Source organism: Planococcus citri, chromosome 4, assembly GCF_950023065.1.
Source record: "Planococcus citri chromosome 4, ihPlaCitr1.1, whole genome shotgun sequence".
NCBI classification, from domain to species: Eukaryota; Metazoa; Arthropoda; class Insecta; order Hemiptera; family Pseudococcidae; genus Planococcus; species Planococcus citri.
Genome location: NC_088680.1, coordinates 67,911,025 through 67,928,645, shown reverse-complemented (window position 1 = coordinate 67,928,645; position 17,621 = coordinate 67,911,025). Strand labels below are relative to the sequence as shown.

Here is a 17,621-nt window from a genome sequence, read left to right as displayed (position 1 = left end):
AAATTGTCAAATGGTCCTGTTTTTGTCTAAATTTACAAAAAAGTCCTGTTTTTGCCTGAATGGCCAAAAAAGTCCTGTTTTATCAAAATGTCCAAAAAATCCTGCTTTTGCCAAAATGACCAAAAAAAGTCCTGTTTTTGCAAAAATGACCAAAAAGTCCCGTTTCTTGCCAAAGTGGTTAAAAAAGTCTTGCTTTGGCTAAAATTGCCAAAAAAAAGTCCTGCTTTATCAAAATGACCAAAAAAGTCCTGCTTTTGCCAAAATGACCAAAAATGTTTTTGCAAAATTGCCAAAAATGGCCTGTTTTTGCCAAAATTGCCAAAAATGGTCTGTTTTTGCCAAAATGACCAAAAATGACAAATGTTGCCAAAATAGCTAAAATTTGCCTGTTTTTTGCCAAAATTGCCAAAAATGGCCTGTTTTGCTAAAATTGCTTGAAATGACCTGTTTCTGCCAAATTGGCTTAAAATGACATGTTTTTGCCAAAATAGCCAAAAATGGCCTGTTTTTGCCAAAATGACCAAAAATGGCCTGTTTTTGCCAAAATTGCCAAAAATGGCCTGTTTTTGCTAAAATGACCAAAAATGGCCTGTTTTTGCCAAAATTGCCAAAAATGGCCTGTTTTTGCTAAAATGACCAAAAATGACATATGTTGCCAAAATAGCTAAAATTAGCCTGTTTTTTGCCAAAATTGCCAAAATGGCCTGTTTTGCTAAAATTACTTGAAATGGCCTGTTTCTGCCAAAATGGCTTAAAATGACATGTTTTTGCCAAAATGGCCAAAAATGGCCTGTTTTTGCCAAAATGACCAAAAATGGTCTGTTTTTGCCAAAATTGCCAAAAATGTCCTCTTTTGCCAAAATTGCCAAAAATGTCATGTTTTTGCCAAAATTGCCAACGAATGGCCTGTTTTCGCAATTGCTAAAAATGACCGGTTTTTTGCAAAATTAAGTACTAAAAAAAGTCCTGATTTTTGTCTAAGTTGTAAAAAAGTCCTATTTCTGATGAAATCGTCGATAAAGTTATATTTTGTGGAGTCACCAAAAAATTTTCTACTTATTCACGAGATTTCCGAAATGCTAATTTTTATTTTTCAAAGTGGTCAAAAAGTCATGTTGTGTCAAAAATCAAAATTGGCATGTTTTTTTGAAACTTGTGCAAATTTTCCATTTATTTCCTTATTCTTTCAAAATTCTGAAATTTTTTGAATATATTTTTTTTTGAAGCTCCCTTCAACTTGGAATCTTTACTTGATTAAATGTATACTTCACAACTTTTCCCGCCGCCCCCCCCCCAATCCTTCCTCCCATACTACCAGTCTTTCGAATTGTTATATTTGAACAAATACGTATATCCTGCTCAAAAGTCTTGTTTTTTTCCTGCTTTTAGCATGTTGTTTTATTACACCTCTTCTCTCGAATCATCCCTGGAGGGGTCTTCTAGTAGACCATAAAATCATACCGAATTCGGTAGCAAGTGAAAAAAAACTCATACGATCGCTGCGGCGGCGACGGTAGCAGCATTCAGGATATACGGAAGTTGAAAATAACTAGTCTGTAACAAGGAAGCGGACGAGGTGTCTCATAATAATAAATCGTTCAAGGTTGAGGAACGAAAAATATGTACTTACGAATTGAATCCACCATCACCCCCGCCATCGCCAACGGCTCACTCTTTCACTTTAGACGATTGTTTATCGAGAGAATATTGAGCCAATGAACATTGATGATGATGATAATGCGTGAAATGCTGGTGCTGCTGATGGCGGTGGTCTTTTTCTATTGTACAGTAATACGAATAATAATAATGATGATGACGATGACGAAGTCGACGTGACCAAATACACGAAATTTTTTCGATTTAATTTTCGTTCGCTGGCTCTGTGGCTCTGGTTCTAGTCGTTCGTTATATTACGGATTCGAGATGGAATATACGATTTGCATATATCGATGCTCTGTTTTCACTCTGGTGTCGTCGGCTTCATCGTCGTCGACTCGTCGATGACCATGAAAATAAATAAAATAAACTCTACTCTACGTGTATGTATGTAGTATGTACCTCTCTTGCTCGTCTACGAACTCGTCGTCTTGTTCGCACGATCGAACGACAGAAATACACACTTTGTATATGGTGTAATTATGTAAACACAGATACTATTTACGTGTGTTTAAACTTATGTCGAGCTATTGCCAACTCGGTAGAAATTTATATTCTAATATTTTATTATTAATTTTTTTGCGTAGATTCTGAGAAGACGAGAACAAGAATTGGAAACCGAACTCGAAAGATTGGCTCGAGAAAAGATAATCAATCAGCAAAGACTCACTACGTTGAAGAAGGAACTTACAGCTCAGTGGGATCATATTGATTTCAATTCGCTGTTACCTGAAAGCGTCGAATCAAAACCAAATGGTGAGTGTTTCCATCCAATGGACGATTAGGCAACCAATATGAGACATTAGAGAGCTTACGTGTTTATTTTTCGTGTCGCAGGTAATATCGAAAATGGCGGCGGGACTGACCAAAGAGATTACGAAATGGAACGTGACGCGGATAAAATCGCGTTGATGAGCGACGCAGACGATTCGAGCCAAGTGAAAAGTAAAGGCGATACGTATTACGGAAGCAGTTCGTCGACTGGTTCGTGTAGTATTTCACCGTTACACATATCTTCGCCGAATGTCGTCTCTACCACTAGCGATAGTTTACCACCTCAAATTCACGTTAGTATTTTTACCTATGTACTATCTTACGAATCTGCTGTGTGAATTGAAAATAATCGACGATTTTATTTTACAGATTGTGGAATCAGCTTCAATGCCCCTTGATAAATTAACCAGTACAACTGTAGTTAGTCCATTGCAATTTTTATCCTCCTCTACGATCCGTATGATCGCAGATTCAGCCGAACCTATCGCCTTGGTTCAACATAATGGAGGTAAATATTCGTCGATTTGGGGCATTTTTTTTTTGAACATTTGCTACGATGAAAAATGCAGCGATGTCCGAGGCGTCCTTCACAATGGGAACTGAAACTGAAACGAAAAAAAAAAATGATTTTACAAATTGATCAATCAATCCAAAAATTAATATTTTTTGGATTTGGACAAAAAAAATCGCGAATTGAAAGCATTCAGAAGACGTATCCTTTAATTTTCAAATAGTGGAAAATTTTTTGAATTTATTTGAGTTCACAGGAAATATATTAGAAATTGATCTACTTATAAGATGGAAGTTGAAAATCAATTATTTTGGACCTCCCAAATTTGAGATCAAACAAATTTCTACATTTTTCTGGGTCATAACCTAAAATCGAGTTTTCAAAAATTCGCCCTAATCTGGAAAATATAATCCCACCCCTAAAATCTCGCATTGGCCCCCTCCCCTCCCTCCCCTCCCCTCCCCTCTCCCCATATCGATTGGAAATTGTTTTAAGCACTTTTTGAGACTTCGACAGATTTTTTTAAAATTGAAATTTAGACAAAATTGAACCAAATAAAATTGAACAGTTAAATTCGATTTTTCTGTAATTTTTTGAAAATTTTGAAATTTCCAAAATACGTTTAACTGGAGGCTTTAGAACAGCTTGAAATCACCTTCAAAATTAATTGAAAACTATTTTGAGCTGTTTTGGAGTCTTCAGCAAATTTTTGAAAGTTGAAATTTAGGCAAAAGTGTGTCAAATAAAATAATAAAGTCAATTTCGATTTTTGTAGAATTTTTTGAAAATAATTTGAAATTTCAAAAATATCACTAAGGGCTTCAAAACGGCTTGAAACCACCTTCAAAATTGATTGTGAACTATTTTGAGCTGTTTTGGAGTCTTCAGCAAATATCCGGGAGTTGAAATTTAGGCAAAATTGTGCAAAATGGAATAGAAAAGTCGATTTCGTTTTCTGTAGAATTTTCTGAAAATTTGATTTGAAATTTGCCAAATACATGACTGGAGGCATCAGAACTGCTTGAAACTGCCTCCAACATCAATTGGAGACTATTTAGAGCAGTTTTGGAGTCTTCGGAAAATTTTTAAAAATTGAAATTGAGACTAAATTGTACCAAATGAAATTGAAACCATCTTCAAAATCGATCGGAAAGTATTTCGAGTAGTTTTTGGGGGTCTTCAGCAGATTTTTGAAAGTTGAAAATTTGGACAAAAAATGGTACTAAATGGGAATTTTCTGAAAATTGATTTGAAATTTCCGAAATAGGACTAGAGGCTTTAGAATGGCTTGAAACCATCGACCTTTTATTCTCCTCATCTGGACCGCGATTCGAAGGGTTCATTTTGATGCAAACCTCCCAATTTGAGTTTGTAAAGAATGCCTCTGCGCATTGCGCGAACTCGTCTCTTACCTTACCCCACTTACCAAGCGTACGATCATAATCGCGTGTGGAAGGTGGTTATCTCCTTCCACACGCGATCATGATGGATTAGGATCATACGTGTGGTAAGTGGGGTAAGGTAAGAGACGAGTTCGCGCAATGCGCAGAGGCATTCTTTACAAACTCAAATTGGGAGGTTTGCATCAGATATTTGCTTGAATTCCGATTGGAATCGCTGTCCAGATAGGGAATAAAAGGTCGATGCTTGAAACCATCTTCATAAAATCAATTTGGAAACTATTTCGAGCAGTTTTGGAGTCTTCAGCAGATTTTTGAAAGTTGAAATTTAGGCGAAATTGTGCAAAATAAAAATTAGAAAAGTGGATTTCGATTTTTTTTAAATTTGTATTTTTGTATAATTTGTTGAAAATAATTTGAAATTTAAAAATGTGACCGAGGGCTTCAGAACGGCTTGAAACCATTTTCAAAATCGATTGGAACGTATTTTCAGCAGTTTCTTTTACTAAATTTGAACGGTTGAATTGGTTTTGTGTAGAATTTTTCGAAAATTAATTTTATATTTCCAAAATATGACTGGAGGCCTCAGAACTGCTTGAAACTGCCTCCAACATCAATTTGGAGACTATTTAGAGCAGTTTTGGAGTCTTTGGAAAATTTTTGAAAATTGAAATTGAGACTAAATTGTACCGAATGAAATTGAGAAATTGAATTCAATTTGTGTGGAATTTTTTGAAAACTATGAAATTTTCAAAATATAACTGGAGGCTTTAGAACGGAGTGAAACGACCTTCAAAATCAATTGGAAAGTATTTTGAGTAGTTTTTGGAGTCTTAGCAGATTTTTGAAAGGTTGAAAATTTGGACAAAAAATATTGTAGGTACTAAGTACTTGTAAATGGGAATTTTCTGAAAATTGATTTGAAATTTCCGAAATATGACTGGAGGCTTCGGAATGGCTTGAAACCACCTTCAAAATCAATTGGAAACTATTTTGAGTATTTTTGGAATCTTCTGCAGATTTTCGAACGTTGAAATTTGGACAAAATTCTATCAAATGAAATTGAAAAGTCGATTTCGATTTTTTTTTGAATTTTTTGAAAATTAATTTGATGTTTCCAAAATTGAAGTGGAGGCCTGAGAACGGCTGGAAACTGCCTCCAACATCGATTGGACGATTGGAGACTATTCTGAGCAGTTCTGGAGTCTTCAGCAGAGTTTCAAAAGCTGAAATTTAAGCAGAATTGTGCGAAATTAAATTGAAAAGTCGATTTCTATTTTTGTAGAATTTTTTGAAAATTAATTTGATGTTTCCAAAGTAGGAATGGAGGCCTGAGAACGGCTGGGAACTGCCTCCAACATCGATTGGACGATTGGAGACTATTTTGAGCAGTTCTGGAGTCTTCAGCAGAGTTTCAAAAGCTGAAATCTAGGCAAAATTGTGCGAAATTAAATTGAAAAGTCGATTTCTATTTTTGTAGAATTTTTTGAAAATTAATTTGATGTTTCCAAAGTAGGAATGGAGGCCTGAGAACGGCTTGAGACCGCCTCAAACATCGATTGGAGACTATTTTGAGCAGTTTTGGAATCTTCAGCAAATTTTCAAAAGTTGAAATTTCAACAAAAATGAATTTCGTTTTTTTGCAGAATTTTTTGAAAATTGATTTGAAATTTCCAAAATATGACTGAGGCTTCAGAACTGCTTGAAACTGCTTCCAACATCGATTAGAAACTATTTTGAGCAGTTTTGGAGTCTTCAACAGATTTTGATAATTGAATTAATAATATTGACACTACATTGTGCCAAATAAAGTTGAAAAATTATTGAATTCGATGTTTTTTGAAAATTATGAAATTTCCGAAACATAACTGGAGGTTTCAGAACGGCTTGAAATCACCTTCAAAGTCAATTGGAAACTATTTTGAGTAGTTGTTGGAGTCTTCTGCCGATTTTCGAACGTTGAAATTTGAACAAAATTCCATCAAAATGAAATTGAAAAGTCGATTTCAATTTTTGTAGAATTTTTTGAAAATTAATTCGAAATTTCCAAGGCCTCAGAACGGATTGAAACTGGAGACTATTTTGAGCTGTTTTGGAGTCTTCAGCAGAGTTTCAAAGATTGAAATTGTATCAATTAAAATCGAAAAGTCGATTTCATTCAAGTATTGTAGAATTTTCTGAAAATTGATTTATAATTTCCAAAATATGGCTGGAGGCTTCAGAACGGCTTGAACCGCCTCCAAGTCTCCAACATCAGTTGAAAGCTATTTTGAGCAGTTTTGGAGTGTCCAGCAGACTGATTTTCGGAGGTTGAAATTTGAACAAAATTGTACCAAATGAAAAAAAGAGCAGAAAGTTGATTTCTTTTTAGAATTTCTGATAATAAGAAATTTTTAAGACTTGGACACGCAGCGATTAGAAAATATCAAGCGTTTTATGAGATGATTGATTTACTCGTGTTATAATAATTTAATCCTAAATTTTTTCCTTCATTTTCAGGCGAAAAAGTTTCCGAATCTGCTACATTACCAAAAATGGCTGTGCATGCAGGCAACGCGTATACAATAATAAGCGAATCGTTTCAAAAACTTGCTACCCCGAATGTAGCCGTTACCGGTAACACGAGCGGCGGCGTTAATACTATTGTACGAAGTAGCAAAGTTACTAACTCGCCAGTTCATTTTACCCCCACCGGTGAGTGTAACTATAGCCTTGTAGAATACGCCTATCTGAATCTGATGAGTGATGAAACAAAGTGAACTGTTTTTTTATAACCGTGTAAAATTTTCTGCATTTTTTCAGGTATCACTTTACCCTCCTCCGTGTCTGCGAATCATAAAAATGTATCTTTACCCGTCAAATCCGGCTTCCCTCAAGTTACTACTAATGGTACCATCACTACTTCTAGTTTCGGTGAGTATCCGCTCGCTATTCAGAGAGCTACTAATTCTCTAAACGAGACTCACTTTCTTTTGTGTGAATCTTTTTTTGATGATGTGAATTTCGATGAATTTGTAATAAGGTACATATTAATCGAGTGTGTTGTGTTTTTGATTCGTAGGAGAACGTACGAATTCTGTCCTAACTACGGTTCCGGTACATACGAACGTCGGTAACGTAGTAAATCATTCCTTCGTCGTGGCGGCACAACCTTCATCTGGGCAAATGTTACTTACCACAGCGTCACCGCACTTACAAACTAACGTGAGTACAACGTGTACTTTGTATTCGATTAATTTATTATGTATTATCAGCGAATCTGCCAGGTTGAAATCACGTATTGGAGTAGTTGATTAGGGTTTCGAAGCCGGGTCCTTTAAATTTGGTGAATATTTTTTCACAAGATCTAAAAAAAAAATTTTTAAAAAACTTCCAAAATTTATTAGTAAAAATACAAGAGAATATCGAATGATGATTTTTTTAAAGACGCTAATTTTGATCGTATCTGTCGCCTATCTCTACAATTCGCGAACTTGAAGCATTTGAACTTTCAGTATTAAAAAAGCTCGTTTCGAGAAAAACGCATGTAAAGAAAAAGTAGATGAGAAAATCTCAGCATTTTAATTTTTTTATTGGATTAAAATGTAAAAAGGAATGCCATCAAGTCAATTTCAGTTGAAAATTTAAATTACGATTTTGAAATAAAATTTACTAAAATTTTCATCAAGTTCATAAAAAAAAAATAAAAACGAAAAATAAAAGTCTCGAAAATAGAATCAAAAAAAGAAAAAAAAATCAATTTTTTTTACATCTTGAATTTAAGTCAATTTTGATCAAAATTTCAAAATTTTCGTTGAATCTGTTGAAAAAAAAATGAAATAAGTAGGTATCAATAAAAACAAAAAAATTACTTTCTTTACATTTTAAATTTCGAGTTGATTTTTAGAATTGATAATTGAAAAAATAATTTATTAAAATTTTCGTTGGTTTTGCAAAAAAAAAAAAAAAAAAAAAAGAAAGTAGATATCTCTATCTACCAATAAAAGTTTTAAATAAAATCAAAAGGTCGATTTTTATTTATTTTTTCATTTTGAATTTTCAAAATAATTTTGAATTTTGTGACATTATAACAATAAATGAAAAAAAAAATTATAATTTGAATTGAAATTTTTGTAAAAAAAAATACGTAATAAAAAAGTGTCAATAAAAGTCTTGACTAAATTCAAAAAACTGATCTTTTTACGTTTTGAATTTCTAGTTAACTTTGGTTAAAAATTGATAATTTAAAAAATGAAATTATTTATCAAAATTTTCGCTGAATTTGTTTTTAAAAAAAGTTGATAAGTACCAATAAAAGTCTTGAATAAAATCAAGAAATCTCTTTTTTTTTTAATTTTGAATTTCAAGTTAATTTTGATGAAAATTGATAATTTGAAATGAAATTGATCTAAATTTTCGTTGAATTTGTAAACAAAAAAAACGAAAAAGAAACGAATAAAAAGTATTAATAGAAGTTTTGAATAAAATCAAAAAATCAAATTCCTTTATGTTTTGAATTTCAAGTAAGTTGATTTTGGTTAAAATTGATGATTCAAAAAATTAAATTCATCAAAATTTTCGTAAATTTGTAAAAAAAAAAAAAAAAAGAATAAAGAAATGAATAAAAAGTAGTGATAAGTCATTTAAAAATTAAACATTTTCGTAAATTTGTAAACAAAAAAAAGCGGTAGCAGCAATAAAAGTCTTGAATAAAATCGAAAAATCATCGTTTTGAATTTCAAGTTTTCAAGTTACTCTTGGTTAAAATTATTGATCAAAATTTTCTGGTTAAAAAAAAAAAATGAAGAGTGATATTCCAAAACTCGCTTTGTCCATTTTCACAACTTTTCAGGAGAGAGGAAAAACAGTTTTCCTTTAAACGGGTAAATTGGCTTTTTAGGCGAGTTTAGCACTTTATTTGGGTGGATTTATGGTGTAGGAGTGTAGGTATACATTTCATCCACTAAATACTGCTGAAAAAAATTTCAATAAAAATGGACAAAGCGCGTTTTGGAACATTATTTTTTTTTTAATTTTTAGTGAATTGGCTATTTAGGTGAGTTTAACACCTCATTTTGGTAGGTTGATGATGTAGGAATGTGAGTTAATACTTCATCTACCAGGTACCACTGAAAACCCAACTTTGATAAAAATGGACAAAGCGAGTTTTGGAATATCACTCTTCAAATGTATAAAAAGTATCAAGTCTTGTATAAAATTGAAAAATAGTTTTCTTTCCATTTTGAATTTCGAGTTGATTTTGGGTAAAATTGATAATTTTGAAAAATTAAATTCATCAACATTTTCGTTTTCAAGTTTTGAATTTCAAGTTAGTTTTGGTTAAAATTGATCACAATTTTCTTGTACTCAAAAAAAAAAGTAATGTATAAAAAGTATTAAGTCTTGTATAAAATCGAAAAATAGTTTTCTTTGAATTTTAAATTTCGAGTTGATTTTGGGTAAAATTGATAATTTGAAAATTTATCAAAATTTTCGTAAAAAAAATAAAAAAATAGAATTTATCAAAATTTTTGTAAGTAAATTTGTAAAAAAAAAAAAAAAAAAAAGGTCGGTACCAATTAAAGTTTTGAATAAATCCAAAAAATCATAGTTTTGTTTCAAGTTTTGAATTTCAAGTTAGAAGTTAGTTTTGGTTGAAATTGATCACAATTTTCTTGTAAAAAAAAAAGAAATGTATAAAAAGTACCAAGTCTTGTATAAAATTGAAAAATAGGTTTCTTTGCATTTTGAATTCCAAGTTGATTTTGGTTAAAATTGATAATTTAAAAAATTAAATTTATCAAAATGTCGGTAAATCGGTACCAATAAAAGTTTTGAATAAAATCGTAAAATTTTAAATTTCAAGAGTTTTGTCTAAATTGATAATTCAAAAAATTGAATTTATCAAAATTTTTGTTAATTTGTAAAAAAAAAAAAAAAAGGTACCAATAAAAGTCTTGAAAAAAGTAAAAAAAAAACGATTTTTTGCAAAAAATATCTTTTTTGCATTTTGAATTTCAAGTTGGTTTTGATTGAAATTGATAAATTGAAATAAAATTGATCAAAATGTTCGTTAAATCTGTAAAAAAAAAAAAAAAAAGTGCATAGAAAGTACATATTAATCAATAATAAGTCTTGAATAAAATCAAAAAATCAATTTTCTTTGCATTTTGAATTTCAAGTTGATTTTTGTTAAAATTGATGAGTTCAAAGAAAAGTTATTAAAATTTTCGTAAATTTGAAAAAAAAAACTTTTTTTTTTTGCGAAAAGCAATCTCCTTTGCATTTTGAATTTCAAGTTGATTTTGGTTAAAATTTTCGTTAAATTTGTAAAAAAAAAATTAAAAGTAAGTATCATTTTGCTTAAATTAAAATTGATGATTTTAAAAAAAATCAAAATTTTCGTAAATTTGTAAAAAAAAAAAGTACCAATAAAAGTCTTGAAAAAGGTAAAAAAAAAAACGATTTTTTTTTACAAAAAACAATCTTTTTTGCATTTTGAATTTTAAGTTGATTTTGATTGAAATTGATAAATTGAAATAAAATTAATCAAAATGTTCGTTAAATTTGTAAAAAAAAAAAATGCTTAAAAAGTAGATATTAGTCAATAATAGTCTCGAATAAAAACGAAAAATCAATTTTCTTTGCATTTTGAATTTCAAGTTGATTTTTGTTAAAATTGATGAGTTAAAAGAAAAATTATTAAAATTTTTGAAAATTTGAAAAAAAACGTTTTTTTTTTTTTTGCGAAAAGCAATCTTCTTTGCATTTTGAATTTCAAGTTGATTTTGGTTAAAATTTTCGTTAAATTCGTAAAAAAAAATTAAAAGTAAGTATCAATAAAAGTCTTGGATAAAATCGAAAAATCAATTTTCTTTGCATTTTGAATTTCAAGTTTATTTTGGTTAAATTAAAATTGATGATTTAAAAAAAAATCAAAATTTTCGTAAATTTGTAAAAAAAAAAGTACCAATAAAAGTCTTGAAAAAGGTGAAAAAAAAAACGATTTTTTTACAAAAAAACAATCTTTTTTGCATTTTGAATTTTAAGTTAATTTTGATTGAAATTGATAAATTAAAATAAAATTGATCAAAATGTTCGTTAAATTTGTAAAAAAAAAAAAAAAAGTGCATAGAAAGTACATATTAATCAATAATAGTCTTGAATAAAATCGAAAAATCAATTTTTTTTGCCTTTTTTTGAATTTCAAGTTGATTTTGGTTAAAATTGATCAGAATTTTCGTTAAATTTGTAAAAAAAAAATATAAAAAATTATAAAAAGTATCAATAAAAGTCTTGAATAAAATCGAAAAATCAATTTTCTTTGAATTTTGAATTTCAAGTTCATTTTGGTTAAAATTGATGATTTAAAAAAAAAATCAAAATTTTCGTAAATTTGTATGTAAAAAAAAAAACAAAAAAAAGTGAATACTTACCAACAGAAGTCTTAAATGTTTTTAATGATTCTGAACTTCAAGTGCCCTAAAATCGAAATTGACCCCTCCAGGCCACCACAGTGTGGTGTCCAGAAATCGCTGATTTTTTTCTAAAATCCATTGGACCTCAAAATGAACACTGATTTACTCTTCTAGGAGCTAGTGCCCAAAATACGTACCTATACGTAATTACGTACCAATACATGTTCCAATATTAAAGGAAGAATTTTTCACTCATCCGTATTTTTTTTCCTATCTGTTTTCTTCAGGTTATGCCTGCACCGCTGCTAAAAACAGTCAGTCGATTACAACCGATCAACGGTCATCAACTAGTAGTGAAGCCCGCCATGGTGGTTGTCAGCACAGCGGCGGCAGCTGCGTCCAAATAATCAATACCTACCGGTGGTAATATACCTATTTATTTTCAAGACTCATCGTCTACACCCATCTACGTACTACATATTTAAACCCATAACGATAACTAAGAAGATGAAGATGAAAAAAAAAAAAAAAAAATCAGAAGTCTATATCACTTCGGTACGACTGAATAAGTTAATGAATTTATTTATTATTGATATTATAATACCTATACGAAGTTGTTAAATTTCTCTAAATGTTTGTATGTGATAAAAAAAAATTTACAAAAAAAAATTCAAAGAACGGTGACGTTTATTGTGATAACTAATATTATCATGTAATGGGGGAAAATATCGCTAAGAATTATATTTGTTAATATTATAACGTGTAATATTTATACCGAACGAAGTTCCTTTCGTGTGTGTGTTTTGATTGTGTTGTACCTACGGTTGAGCAAAATCTCTTAATCAAAAGCCATTTTTTTCGAAATTCAGTCCAACCTTTTTAATATTATAACGTATTATTTCGACAAAATGATGAATAATAACGTTTGTATTTTGTGTAGAAATTATTACTAGCTTACCTACTACTACTACTACTACTACTACCCTCGTAATTTGTACTATTTATTTATTTGACATTTTTTTGTTCTCCTTGTTATTACGCTTTACGATGTCGTGCGATTTTTTTCGTAGTAGAGAGCTTACTCTTTTTTTTTCCTTTTTTCTCAAAACATACTATACCTACCTATGCTATCGTAGTTTTGTTTTTGTTCGTTTTTAATTTTCACCTTCCTTCCCCCTTCTCCCTCATTTTTTCCCCTTACACTTCGGTTGTACGATATAGAGTATGTAAATTCTTAATATATTTTTTTTTGTTTTTCGATGGCCAGATTTTTGAAAAAATCTCACAATCGGTATTTAATTTCTTTTTATACGCGAATTTTTGTTTTTTGTTTTTTGGTTTTTCTCATCATTTGAAAAATAGTGTATTTTATCGGCCAGTTTGCTTTTGTTTTTTTCTTTTTGTTTTTTGTACCAATTTTTACTATTGTATTGTGTAAGAGTGTAGTCACTGATGAAATTTTGGTTTAAAATACGACCTTTACATTAAAGGTTGCAGAGAGCGCGTGTAATTTATTATTTATTTTTCTCATTTTCTAAGACATATTAGAGACACGACAAGTTTATCTAGTAAGATTATTAAAATGTTTTTTTTTCTTTCTCTCCTCTCAGAACAGTGTGTTAGAAATTCGACTTGAAGTTGATCCGCCAATAACCAAAGTGTACTCGAGGTTTTTTCAAACGTGTACTTTGATGGTAAGGTGCCTACGAAATGCTGTAATTTTGTACGATTACAGATTATGTGATATTATTTATATACTTTTGTAAATAATTATTTATTTTGTCTCTCATTAACTTTTAATTGTATGTTTTCAAACTGATTTTATTCGAACATGTTGTAAAAATTTTACGCAATTTCTCTCGTCGTCGAGGTGTAGCCCTTAAGTATTATTTACGAAAGGTGCGTTTATGATTGTCCGTAACTCTTACGGCTTGTTACAGAAAAGTAAAAAATTTTTTACTTTTCTGTAATTTTCTTTGTTCTTTTCTGTAAAACAAAAAGTTACGGTTACGGACAACGTGAACTACGCCATAAGAATTCTTGTATTTTACTTTTCTGTAACAGACCGTAACTTTTATTACGGTTAGTTACAGACAATCATGAACGCACCTGAAAACAAAAAAAAAAAAATTGAAATTTATTTTTAGCGTACATTGATGATGATTGTGTTTTTATGTATTATAAATAATAAACCATTACGGCTGTCTTGCATTCGAATAATTGTGATAATTATTTAAAATCATTAGAAAACACGAAAAAATTCGACTCTAGAATGAAGTAATCAATTTTTAATTGAAAAATGAATTCCGTACGGATGCGTGGCGCCATCTATGCGATTCGGCGTTAACATCTCGTGGCGGCGCCACCATCGACTTGCTGAAAGGGGCCAGGGGGACTTTTTGCAGAGAATCGCATTTATTCACATCTCGACAAGTCATGTGTGCGCGTGTGTAAGTGTGCGTGAGTATGGAAATGTCCCCCTTTCAGCATGATAACATGTGTTTCATGCATTTCACCGCCAGAGTGCAACACATGTTCGTTGACTCCGAATTAAAAACGAACTACATCGCTTCAATTTAACAGATCCTTCTAAAGGCTTTTCAACGATTTTAGCCGTGTCAAATGGGTTGCATACCCAAACATATCAAGTCAGAAATTGAAAACCTAATTTTGGCTTTTTCATTTGTCAAGTGAGTTGCATATTTTTGCAAAACAAGGCACAAAACTCATTTTTACACTTACCTTATTTTCCGAGCTAGGCGAGTAAAATGCAAGTGATCAAGCCCAAATTCGGTATGTAGAGATTTTTGAAGGCGCTGAATACAAGTTTAAAGTAATTTTCAGGCGTAACTCAAAATTAGCCTCATGAGAGAGAGGGCAAAACTCAAAATTGAGCTCAAAGTCGTGCGACACATCAAAATACATGTTTTTGAGGCTCCGGAGTTCGAATTTTGATATTATATCGAAGGAACTCCTAGGAGGGGCTTCAGAGGAAGAGGTTCGAAGTTCCAAAATTGGCCTAAATATCATGCGACATATCAAAATATGTACATGTTTTATTTGACGTTTCTGAACACGAATTTGATATTATTTCGGCAAAAATCCCACAAGGGGCTTTAGAGGAAGAGGTTCAAAACTCAGAAAAAAGCCCAAATATTATGTAGCATATCAAAATGCATGTTCTCGAAGATCTTAGAATTTGATAATATTTCGACGTGAGCCCCGAAATGCCGAAATGGGTTCCTGAAGAAGGGGAGGGGGGGGTCAAAAACTCAAAAATTGCTATAAATGTCAGGTTGCGCATCAACATGTTTTAGATAAATTTTCAAAATAGCCTAATACATCGTCGCCCCGTTCACGTTTGTTCTGACGTGTACTCTTACAGCGTGCCGTTCTCTACTGCGAAGAGACTGTGTCAGAACTCCAGCTCCAGCATCATGGTGACCTTTGCGATTACACCGGCAGAAGGACCAATGCAATCGAGTCACCATAACAACTAAGTTACTACTTTTATAAGATAAACCCTGCATAGCAAGCCTTTTTTTTTTGTAAATTTGATTACGAGTAGGTAAGTACAGTATAGAAAAATACAGAATACAGACAGGACTGAGGACACAGACAACCAAACCAAAACCAGGGATCGCGGAGAGGGTGGGTTGGTGCCTCCAACTCCAACTCCGGCTCCCGAATTTGAAGCAAGACCATAAAAAGGGTACTCATTATCACTTTCTGTTACCTACCTTTAAGTTGAGCATTCAAGTCCAATATGGAGCGCTTCAGTCAAAAAAGAACGGTTTACACGAGATGTGACCTCAGAACTGGAGATACGAGCTTTTTCAACTATTTCAATTAGGACGACGACAATACATATACTGTACAGTGTACATACATAAGATCTGACACACTGGAAATCGTCTACTTTGAGTTCAAAACATCAAGAAATATCAAAATGGTTGCCCCCTCATTTTTTGCAAAATCGGGCCTACTGCAATGGCCAATATTTTTTACAAAAATTTTGGCTAAAAATAACCTAATTATCTAACAATCTTCGAGGCAAAATTCACTTTTTCTGACACATTACGTGTGGTACCTATACTAAGTAGGTAACTATATCTCTATCAATGTGTATTGTGTAGAATATGATGGGTTGAGTAAAGTAGGTATCTCATAATATCTTATCCGAACAATCCTGCATGTTGATTGAATATTTAAAGGAAATACGTAGGTTGGGTGTATCTAACATGCATCCGCTGACGCCAAAATTGAAGAACTTCGGTTTCCGCCGTTTGTTTGTTATCTACATATCCGTAGTTTCTGATACTCCAATGATACGTATAACTCATCTCACGTCAAACATTATAAAAATAATGATTTAGTTTTCGCATACGAGTGCACCAAAACTGTGAAAATGATTTTTGAACAAACGTCGATAAAATTTGTGGTTTTTCAAATTTTGGTTGGCGTGACTTACACAAAAAGATACCACTGCGAAGCTAAAACAGGTAAGAAAATTGTAATTTTGTTTTTGTACGTTTCACTCGTAGACGTAGGTAGCTATGTTTACCTCGACGCCCTCCAAAACTTCAAGTGGTACCTAATTGGGGAAAGATGAACTATGAAAGATAATGCTATATCTTGCAAAATATCCATTTTAACAGCTAGCTTTTCAGAAGAACTCAGAAGTCGGCTATTTTCAAATTATAATTTATCGATCTCTTCAAACACAATTTCTCAAGATTACCTTCAGAAATTTGACTTTAGAACTTTTTACGCTGATATAGTAAGTTTTTTAATCCGTCTTTTAAAACTCTACAGTAGGGTGCAAATTACTCTCAACATTACACTGTTTTCCAAAACCTCGCTACAACAATACTGCTAATAATTTCGAAAAAAATAATTTATTTCGGGTATGCGGGTGAAAGCCCTATCCTTTGAGAAAATGTTGATGTATTCGAACAAAAAATATTTTTTCCAAAAGCTCACAAAAGCTTACTGAAATAAACATGAAACAATTTTTAGTCTTTCAGTTTTCCGCATGGGTATACCGAACGACGAACAGTACGTTCTGACAAATTCTCTTTCAGATTACTGTCATCAGATTTTTGTCAGGACGTACAGTTCGCTTGGACATTTTCTCGCGTTTATTTCAGCAAGTTTTTGTGAGCTATTGAAAAAAAAATGTTTTGATTCAGACACATCGACATTTTCTTGAAAGATAGGACTTTTAACCACAATAATTTTTTTTCAACATTTTCAGCAGTAGGTACCTATTGTTCTAGGGAGGTTTTGATCGAAAAACAGTGTACTGTTACGATTTTGCTGTTGTACCAGTCATTTGCACGTTACTGTATAACCTATGTACAAGTAAGTACGTAGATAAGTGGGCCTTTGCTAAAAAAGAAAATAAATTTTACAGGATGCTTCAGGAATATTCCAGCTGATTGGAGATGCAAAAGCAGTAAGTAAATTTTAACGTAGTAAATTACATCGCCTATACTTATAGTTATTAATTATCATAGATAGGTATAGGTGCAAATTTGTGGCCGGAGGAGGAGGACGAGGGGGTTAAGATACTCTCATGTAAACTACATTTGTGTTTTCATCGTCTCAAACTTGATGTAGTCTACATTGTATAAGTACCTAGGTAACCTGTAGTAACCTGCTCGAAATATTTAATTTTTCAAAAAATGTTTTCAATCTAAAAATTGAAGGAACAAGAACCGAATTTGCAAAATTCTTGTTGTGAAAAAAGTGATTGTTTCTCAAAATTTTAATTTTGTTGGGTTTTTAAAATGAATACTGAAGTCACTTCTCCGAACAGGAAAAAATCATAACTATGCCATTTTCTATGTTATCTTGCATTCCTACAGCATTCCATCGTCT

General features: G+C 31.7%; 2 protein-coding genes across 6 annotated transcripts in view; both read left to right on the top strand.

The window, feature by feature from the left end:
- Positions 1 to 13,958, top strand: part of LOC135844389 (RNA polymerase II elongation factor Ell-like) — a 118,752-nt gene extending 104,794 nt beyond the window's left edge. For both annotated transcript variants that reach the window (XM_065362569.1, XM_065362570.1), the window contains 7 exons: positions 2,244 to 2,412; positions 2,494 to 2,723; positions 2,800 to 2,938; positions 6,841 to 7,035; positions 7,144 to 7,254; positions 7,403 to 7,545; positions 12,026 to 13,958. In XM_065362569.1, the coding sequence (XP_065218641.1) occupies positions 2,244 to 2,412; positions 2,494 to 2,723; positions 2,800 to 2,938; positions 6,841 to 7,035; positions 7,144 to 7,254; positions 7,403 to 7,545; positions 12,026 to 12,145 (1,107 nt within the window). In that variant the 3' untranslated portion in view covers positions 12,146 to 13,958. The remainder of the gene's footprint in view (positions 1 to 2,243; positions 2,413 to 2,493; positions 2,724 to 2,799; positions 2,939 to 6,840; positions 7,036 to 7,143; positions 7,255 to 7,402; positions 7,546 to 12,025) is intronic.
- A 2,096-nt stretch (positions 13,959 to 16,054) lies between these two features.
- LOC135845265 (uncharacterized) overlaps positions 16,055 to 17,621 on the top strand; it is a 46,499-nt gene continuing 44,932 nt past the window's right edge. For 2 of the 4 annotated variants that reach the window (XM_065363733.1, XM_065363730.1), the window contains exons 1-3: positions 16,055 to 16,240; positions 16,397 to 16,518; positions 17,155 to 17,196. In XM_065363733.1, coding sequence (XP_065219805.1) covers positions 16,147 to 16,240; positions 16,397 to 16,518; positions 17,155 to 17,196 — 258 coding nt within the window. In that variant the 5' untranslated portion in view covers positions 16,055 to 16,146. The remainder of the gene's footprint in view (positions 16,241 to 16,396; positions 16,519 to 17,154; positions 17,197 to 17,621) is intronic. The other 2 variants (XM_065363734.1, XM_065363731.1) reach the window with 2 other exon arrangements.